The sequence below is a fragment of the Drosophila yakuba genome, chromosome X (genome assembly GCF_016746365.2).
Source record: "Drosophila yakuba strain Tai18E2 chromosome X, Prin_Dyak_Tai18E2_2.1, whole genome shotgun sequence".
NCBI classification, from domain to species: Eukaryota; Metazoa; Arthropoda; class Insecta; order Diptera; family Drosophilidae; genus Drosophila; species Drosophila yakuba.
The window spans coordinates 13,806,295-13,814,628 of NC_052526.2; the positions used below are offsets into that span (position 1 = coordinate 13,806,295).

At 43.4% G+C, this 8,334-nt stretch overlaps 1 protein-coding gene across 2 annotated transcripts; it reads right to left on the bottom strand.

The window, feature by feature from the left end:
• Positions 1-152: 152 nt before the first annotated feature.
• Positions 153-8,331, bottom strand: LOC6525363 (integrin beta-PS). 2 transcript variants are annotated; one of them, XM_015190775.3, is made up of 7 exons: positions 8,219-8,331; positions 5,436-6,060; positions 5,136-5,364; positions 3,762-3,846; positions 2,619-3,053; positions 1,327-2,550; positions 153-1,255 (listed from the first exon to the last, which is right to left on the bottom strand). In XM_015190775.3, the coding sequence occupies exons 2-7, from the start codon at positions 5,926-5,928 to the stop codon at positions 1,190-1,192; spliced, it is 2,532 nt and encodes an 843-aa protein (XP_015046261.1). In that variant the 5' UTR covers positions 5,929-6,060; positions 8,219-8,331; the 3' UTR covers positions 153-1,189. The 2 variants fall into 2 exon arrangements, with proteins under 2 accessions (XP_015046261.1, XP_015046262.1); XM_015190776.3 differs by lacking the exon at positions 3,762-3,846 and adding an exon at positions 4,401-4,485.
• Positions 8,332-8,334: the final 3 nt, after the last annotated feature.

The window sequence follows — 8,334 nt, forward strand, 5'->3', positions numbered from 1 at the left end:
CAAAATGTTTTTTATACAAAAGTATCGTTTTGGTTTTGAATTACTTTAAATGTTAATCAGTAATCAGTACAAATGGCAAAAAATATATATTTATATAGTAGTATTAATTTACTATTAATGATCGAAATTCAGTAAAATCAAACACACACAAGGGACAATATATATATATATTCCATTCTGTTTCGCGATATTTCTCTTTTTGCCTCGCTTTCTTTTTCCATAAATAAAACATACAAAAATAAAAATGAAAATGTAAAGATTTCACAGAAAAACAAAACGTCCCCGGGGCACTTTTGCATTTCGAAATTAACAATTACAAGCTTAAATGTTAATAGCTTAAATATTAATTGTAAAGTTAGCTTTAAAAAACAATAGAAAAACATTAAGACATGGGGGTTTGGCATGGCAAACGACGACCGTTTTGGGCGGGTAGCAGATTAGTTAAGTATCCCAATTCTGACTTTTGCCGGGATCTCCGCAGCTAAATACATCGCTATATTGCAGTGGCTTCTCGTTAATAATATGGGTGGTCGATGAAAATCAGTAAAAGTATCATTAGGTCGAAACGCAAAACGAAAATTACAAATTAGGCGTAAAATAAAATACAAATTCATGTGCTGGCTTGGATACTATTGGTACAAAAACGAATTTAAAAATTCAAGAATTAATCTAACTATCGTTCGTATTTCATTTGTTGGCTGGTTTTTTGTTTTGTTTTTGCCGATTCTTGGCTCCGCGTTGTTGCTGTGCGTTGTCTGTTTTCATGCTTGTATACACATATACGTATAGATTTAGTCTAAAATATGTTGCAAGGCACAAATCGTTTGCTCGTTAAGTATACGCAATGTATAAAGGCTGCCCCACGGCGGGGTTCTTGTGTAAATGTATATATAAATATTCATATATATATATATATATATGTATAAGGCTGACTTAGTTTAGAACGCGTTACAATGGCAGTTGACTTCAGTGGTTTTGCACCCGTGCAAAGCAGCTTCGTCGATGTGTTCGGGTTCGGAGTCGTTTCTGAAGATTGGTTGGTTGTGTGTGGATTTCTTGGTGGTGTTTGGTTAAGTTTGGTTGATTGGCTGGTTGGGTTTCTTTCTGATTTCCGGTTCAAGCACAGACAGTGGTCGTTCAGCTGAACGACACTAGTTATATTTCCCTAATGTTTAGTTACATAGCAGATTTATTTGCCCGCATACATGGGGTTCTTGAAGGTGGAGGTGGCCTGCTTGTAGATGGGATTCTCACCCTGTGGGTTCCAAAATAAAAAGGATCGTTTGAAAAGAAATCAAGATAAGTGTCCAGCTTAGCAAAACTTACCGTATCCCATTTGGCGTTCATGCGCTCCTTTTCGAAACGAGCGAACTCCCGTCGATCATGGATCGTTGTGAGCAGCTTCCACAGCAGAAGGATGGCCAGACCGACCAAGACAATGGCTCCAATTACGCCCAGTACGATGCCCAACATGAAAACCTTGGGCGGGCACTCCTTGTTCTCCTGTGCATACACATGCAGCTCACCCTGATCGCTGTACTTGAACAGGAACTTGCAGTCGTCCTCGTCGAAGAACGTGCACAACTGCTCGTCCTTGGTCTCATCGATTTCCACCTTTTCCACGCCCACGGGCACAAATTCAGTGCAGTTCCTAGCGCAATCATCACCATTGTTCAGCTTGCCCGTCTTGTACATCTGGCACTGGACACAGTCCTTCAGCTCCTGGCATCTGCCCGAGCAAGTTGGGCACTTCTCGCAGTAGAGGCCCGAATGGCGTCCCTTATCGGTAACCGTACACTTGCAGACACCGCACTCGCAGCTACCATGACCGGAGCAGATCTCGCCGCCTTCAGGTGGCATACATGTATCGTTGGACTCCTTGCAGCCGCAATTGGAGCCCGTCCAGCCCGGCTTGCACTTGCACCGGCCGCACTCGCAGGTTCCGTGATCCGGACCCGTGCACAACTGGTTCTTGTTGCGTTCGCAGCTGAAGTTATCGCACTCGCAGAACTTTCCGGATACGATCTCAATTGGATTTAGTCGCTTGGTGCATTCGCAGGCGCCGCAAACGCAATTGCCCCGACCAGAGCAGTCCGTCGTGGAGGTGCTATCCGCCCGGCAGCTGGTGTCGTTGGCATACTTCGAATTTAGGTCCGTTGCCGAGCACTCGCATTTGTTGCCGAAGAAGCTATCATCGCAATTGCAGATGCCGCACATGGAGGTGCCGTGGCTGCTGCAGCTGTTCGCCTGCGCCTGATATCCAATTGAGCCGGGCTGTTCGCAGGGACACGAGCACAGCATACTCAGCTGGATTTGCATGACCTCGTTGATGCCGACGGGCGAGATGTGGATCGTCTGTGTCCAGTCGCGCGGATCCTCGGGACACTTGAGCAACTGTATCTGGGCTGTGAAGCTCACCTTCTGGCCCTCCTTCAGATTGTCGCACTTCGAGGTCTGCAGCTCGGGTCCGTTGCTCAGGCAGGACGAGAAGTAGGTGATTTTCACATCACCAGTGGCATTGTCCTTCATCTCGACCGAGGAGGAGATTTTCTGCAGATATACGAATAGAGTATGGATTAAATGGAGTTCGGTGCTAAAATCTTTGGGAATCACAATACCGCATATTCATCCTTGACCAATTCAACCACGTTGGATGAATCGTTATCGAGCTTGGCCGCCGACGATCCCTGGATGTGTCCCACCAACTTTTCGTATACGGATAACTGGCTGGCAGTCACGGCAAAGATAATGTTGATGGCATTGTCCTTGACCTTCTGATTGATCTGCGAGATACTGGGATAATCCTGCAAAGTGGAGTGCGTATACTCGCCCTTGGGACTTAAGTGGCACTCTCCATCGTTGGGAGCAATCACGCCGCCCAATTTGCCATCGCCTGCATAGTGGAAACCTGCGTCCGTGGAAAAGACAAGCAGGCGACGAGCATGTTCCCGCCAACCGATCTGCGAGCGGCAGGCAATGGCCTGCATGATGGCATCGAAACCTCCTTCGGGAGCATCCAAGTTGCCCGACACTGTGGCATTCTTCACCTCGTTCTGCCGCACAGACGATAGTTGATATAAACGATTAGCATTTGGTATTTACTGTCAGATTTCGGTTAGTGCGATGGATTCGTATTACAATGCAACAAGCTGGCACACTCTGATGGAATTCCTATGGCAAACTCTTTCAAACCTTGAGCAGTCTATCAATATTAGTTGAAGATAGCAATTGTTACGATAAGATATATGTACGTATATACAGTCAGTTATGATTAATAATAGCAAATGGCTCAGGTAGCTAAGGGAATTGAATTCCACATTTGCAATACTATACAATAATAGATGTAGGATTGGGTCAAGATCAACTGGAGCAGTTGACTATAGAAACTATTAATAATTAAGAATAAATGGGTGTGGTTTTTTTATGGTTTGCCATGGTTGCCTAATTCTTAAGGCGAATTCATTTTTCAGAGTGTGTCAGCAGATAAGAGTAACAAACATGTACATACAACCAGCTAAGCAGAAAACAAGCATGCATGCAAACACAAAAACCATTATCCATAACCAACATTTATGCTACTATATATAATATTAGATGCAAACAAAATAATACTTTTTCGTGCAATAACCGATGCAAATGACGTGCAAAACTTTAAGTAAGAACAATGTTAGGTTTAATTTGAAGGCAATATGCTTCGGATGCGGTTGCGATTGCGATAATTCCGAACCCGATGGTTTTTGGGGCTAATCTGGACCACTTACAGTAAATTGGGCTACATTCTTATTTAAGACCATTTGGTGGTGAAAGCCATAGGTTGCAGTGCAATTAGGGCACGGCTCCCTCAGGCTAATTTTGTTTCAGATTCCGTAGTATCGTTACAATTTGTTCAAATTTCGTGCCAAAGAACGGGTCATTTTTCAAATGCACATATACAATTTATATAGGCCAGATTTATATATGGAGAAAGTGATGAGTACACAATGAAATAAAGAAATAGAGAAATACAAAAGAGGATATAAATAAATGACAACATCGAGTAGTGCAGATAGTTTACGATATAGATACGATACCAATAATATGTAAATGCTAAATGCTATATGCTATAAGCTAAGAGAGAGTGTATAAAAATATCAAAATACCCGATCCAGCGTACAACACAGAAACTATAGACAAACACTTAAGGATAGCACTTAAACTAGAAGGTGCAATGGGAATCAGCGTAGAGGGGAATGGGTCAGCACATGGGATAATGGGAAACATGCACATAAATGCCACAGATCTATTGATATTGATATTTGATACTGATACTATTTGATACTATATTGATATTGATATTGATATGGGAGCAGGCACAATTAGGTGGGGTTATATGCGTGCAGTATACATTAATAGTCTCTTACAGAGAAGCGTTCGGTGTTATTGTTGAGTGGCATGTGATTTTGGTAACCATAGGGAGCCTTGCAGTCCTCGCATGGATGCTCGAGTCTATGGATTCAATTCATTTCCGTCAATCGTTGATGTTGTTTGTTGGTGTTTGTTCATGGTTTGGTTGTAAGTATATAAATAATTAACAAAGTTAGCGGCTGTATTGGTCTGTTAAATTAGATAAAATTAGCTCAAAAGTAGACATACAGCATGGGGATACACAGACTGTTGAGCTGCACTTTCATTTTAGAGAGCCAATGAGTTAGGAATTTGTGTATTTGTGTTCTAAAGTTAGCGAAAGTAAATCGTTTTGGAATTCTATGTTGATAATGTCGTGGCATGGTGTTGCTGTCACCATTGGTCACAACTAAGATTATCAATTGGTTTTTTTCAAGTCAAGCGTAATTGCTGCTAAAGCGCTGACAAATAGAGGATATGACTATTGCAGAGTTTTTGGAAAGTAGCGTCACTTAAAATTAATCTTAATTTGATTTGCCATTTGAATCATAAACATATCGTTATGGCTAGAGGGGCTTACACATTCGAGACAAACGATAATTTTAACAAATAAAATAATCTTTATAATTATAAAACCACAATCGTTTAAAAGGTTTTGAAGAATGCATCATAAACTGACGACATCTGGTCTTCAATCAGCTAAATTATAGATCATAACGCTGTCTGAAGTATTCATTATGACCCATACTCACTTTTTGGGAATGGTCGAGACATAGGGCATGAGCACCTTGTCCACAAACGAACCGAAACCGAGATGGAAATTGTTGGTGATGCGTTTCATGGTCTCGGACAACTTGTCGCCCAGCGTAGACAACTTGGCCTTGTCGTCCTCCATGGATTTGGAGAGGTCCATCAAGTAGTAGAGATCCACCGGATATCCCTCCGCCTGAGAGTAGCTAATTTTGATGTTGTGTTTCTCATCTAAGGTGAATTGATGAGAAAGTTAGGGATTAGTATCTACCACATGGATGACTCAATCGTTTGCTACTCACTGACGCGCAATGCGAGTCGCATGGACTGCGGTTGAACTTGAACGATTTTGCCGGCCGAGTGCTCTTCAGATCTGCCGGCGAAACTGGATCCTGAGGAGCTCTCCGAGTAGTAGCTTGAGGAGCTGGAGCTTGAGGAGCTGGAGCTTGAGCCACTGGCTGACATGGCGTAGCCGCTGCTACCACTCGCGAGTTCTGCTTTCTTGGTTAGTTCCATGTTCACTAGAATTTCCTCAAGCGTTATTGGACTGTAGGCGAACTCCTCCGGACACAATTTGCTGGTGTTTTGGTAGCACCGCGACTGGCCCGAAAAGTCCGGCTGCATGCACCAGGCGCAGCCCTCCGTCTGGATGCAGGTGTGACACTTTTCCTTCGATGCGCAGGTGCTCACTGTCAGTTTGGAAGCTTTCTGGGCATCTGTTTGTCCAGCGATGGCGGCCAACAGGGCGATCAGGAGGAGGGCCAGCTGGCTCCTCCGGTTTCTCTCGAGGATCATGGTTTTAGCGGTTGGTGGTTGGCGGTTGGCGGTTGGTGCAGGTTGTGGTTGATACGGGTTGCAGGAGGATCGGATATCCTTGGGTGTGCCAGGTGCTATGTGTGCTCTGTCTCTCTCGCTTCTGTGCGCCGGCTGCAATGGTAAGTGATTTGAAATGATTACATTTTCCACAACAACAACCACAGTGGGGGAAGAAATGATAGTAAAAGCGCCCAGGCAGCACTTCAATTTCCACTGCTACCTAATTAATTAAATTTTTTTTAATGCCCTAATTTTTCATGTATTTTAAAGTCACAATTTCTTTTCTTCGGTTTTGCTGCCATTTTTACGAACGCCGGTGTATGTAAAAGTCCAGCTGCTGACTGCACTGCTTGTTTAGCACTGCTTTCACCGCCTGCCCTGGTTTTTTTATTGCAACTACAAACAACAGCAAATGGCCGCACATCTGCCCCCTTTTTGTTGTTTCTTTTGGCTCTACCTTAATGTTCAATTTTATTTTCTCATCAACTTGGCCAGATGACTCATCTCACAAACGCACACACACACTCACACACGACTGATGTACGAAAGCGTGTGTGGGTGTGCGTGCGTGCTTTTGTTGTTTTTTTGTTGGCCTCCGCCTCCAAGAAGAAGAAAAGGAAAAAAGCGGAAGGAAGAGAGCTTTCGATAAACGTCAAATGCAGTGCGAATTACTCATTCGAGCACGTTCCGTTAGCACGCTCTCTCATTCCACTCCCCCTCTCGCTCTCCTGCTCTCTTTGCTCCTGGCTAAATGTAAACAAAGGCCGAACGAACAATGAGTGGTCATTGAGTCAGCTTCGCTGAGTTCCTTTCCGCCTAAAACCACATGAATCACTCACTCCAGTCCACTCAAGACTCAAATCAAAATTCCATATTCCATATGCACGGAACAGAAAAAAAAAAGGGCTGCAGATTACGTATACGTATGGGTGTTGTGTTGGTCGGCTATTTTTAAACGCCCACGCACACACAAAACGCACACAGCAGAGCTCGATTTGCAGCAAACTAAAAACGTTTAAGCCAATGTTTAGATACCCTGGCATTACATTTGTAACATACATACATACATATGTATGTGTATGTATAATTTGTAATCATTTCATTGCATTATCATTTATACAGCCGTTCACTTGGCGCATATCCGAGTTATGAGTCGTACGTTTAATCGTAGTTTCAATCTGATTTTTAGCTAACAAATTCGTAATATCATAAACCGCATGAATAAACAGCATATGCAGCGAATAGTTTCAACCACGGATGGACGCCCACACCCACTGGGCCAAAAACGAGCCACATCTGGGCGGCCCACATGTGGGCGTACTGGTTGTACCAGCGGCGTGCAGAGGATTTCATATTTTTTGAATAGCTTTGAATTGCTTTGGTAAAATTGCTTTTTACTTTCGTCTACAGTCGGTTCAAATTTGTTTAGCTGTTCATAAAGTTGACTACCACTCAACGTAAAATCTGGGAACCCCCCCTGACAAATTCCTGCGGGCACCACTGAGTTCCTTACTTTGTACGCTCTTTTTGCTCCTGCCTACGTACTCTACTCGATTTTGAGTTCGAGTGCATGATCGGTGGGGTGGGGGGAGTTGCAATAAAAAGGGAGCGGGCGTTGTAATCAACAACTGGCGTCGCAAAGTCGCCGATATGCACTCAAAGAAATAAATAATGAATAATAAATAATACAAAAAAAAGACAGAAACGAATGAATTTATCGTGAGGATTCATTATTTTTTTTAGCTCTACAAACAACCCACACACAGATACGGCGATCTGTGTGTGCGTGCCTGTGTGTCGTCACTGCGAATGAAATCATCGAAAAAAGAAGAATGAAGGTAGCGCTTCGATGTTGCTTCCTCTTTTTTTGGCCAAATGCAGCCCGGAATCCATTGATTTCTTACGTAATCCCCACTATTTCACCCACTATCTGATTAATCGCAGCACTTTGGCTCAACTTTCGCTGCGTTTTCGCTGGTAATTCGCGATATTAATTTCCATCAGGGCGGCACTTTTCTTATTTTGATTTGCCTTCTCGCACACTTGTGGAGTTCCCACTCACACAGTCACATACACACACTTAACACTAGCACTGTGCACACACGCAGTTATTACAGTTACTTGCCACCGTTATTCGCTAAATCAGCGGATTCAACTCTATTTGGGTGACACGGAAAACCAAAAAAAAAAAAACAATCGACTGCAGAAGCAGCAGCAGAAGGCCGCCAATTAGAGTCGGGAATCGGATTTGGATTAAATTGATATTTACTGCTTTGCTTTGTCCGCGATTCTGGTCTGCTGTTCAGTGTTACCAGATGGTGTCAGCAGGGGGTGGAACACCAAACCATGTTTGCCCGATACTTATCATCGATATTCGCCAGTGTT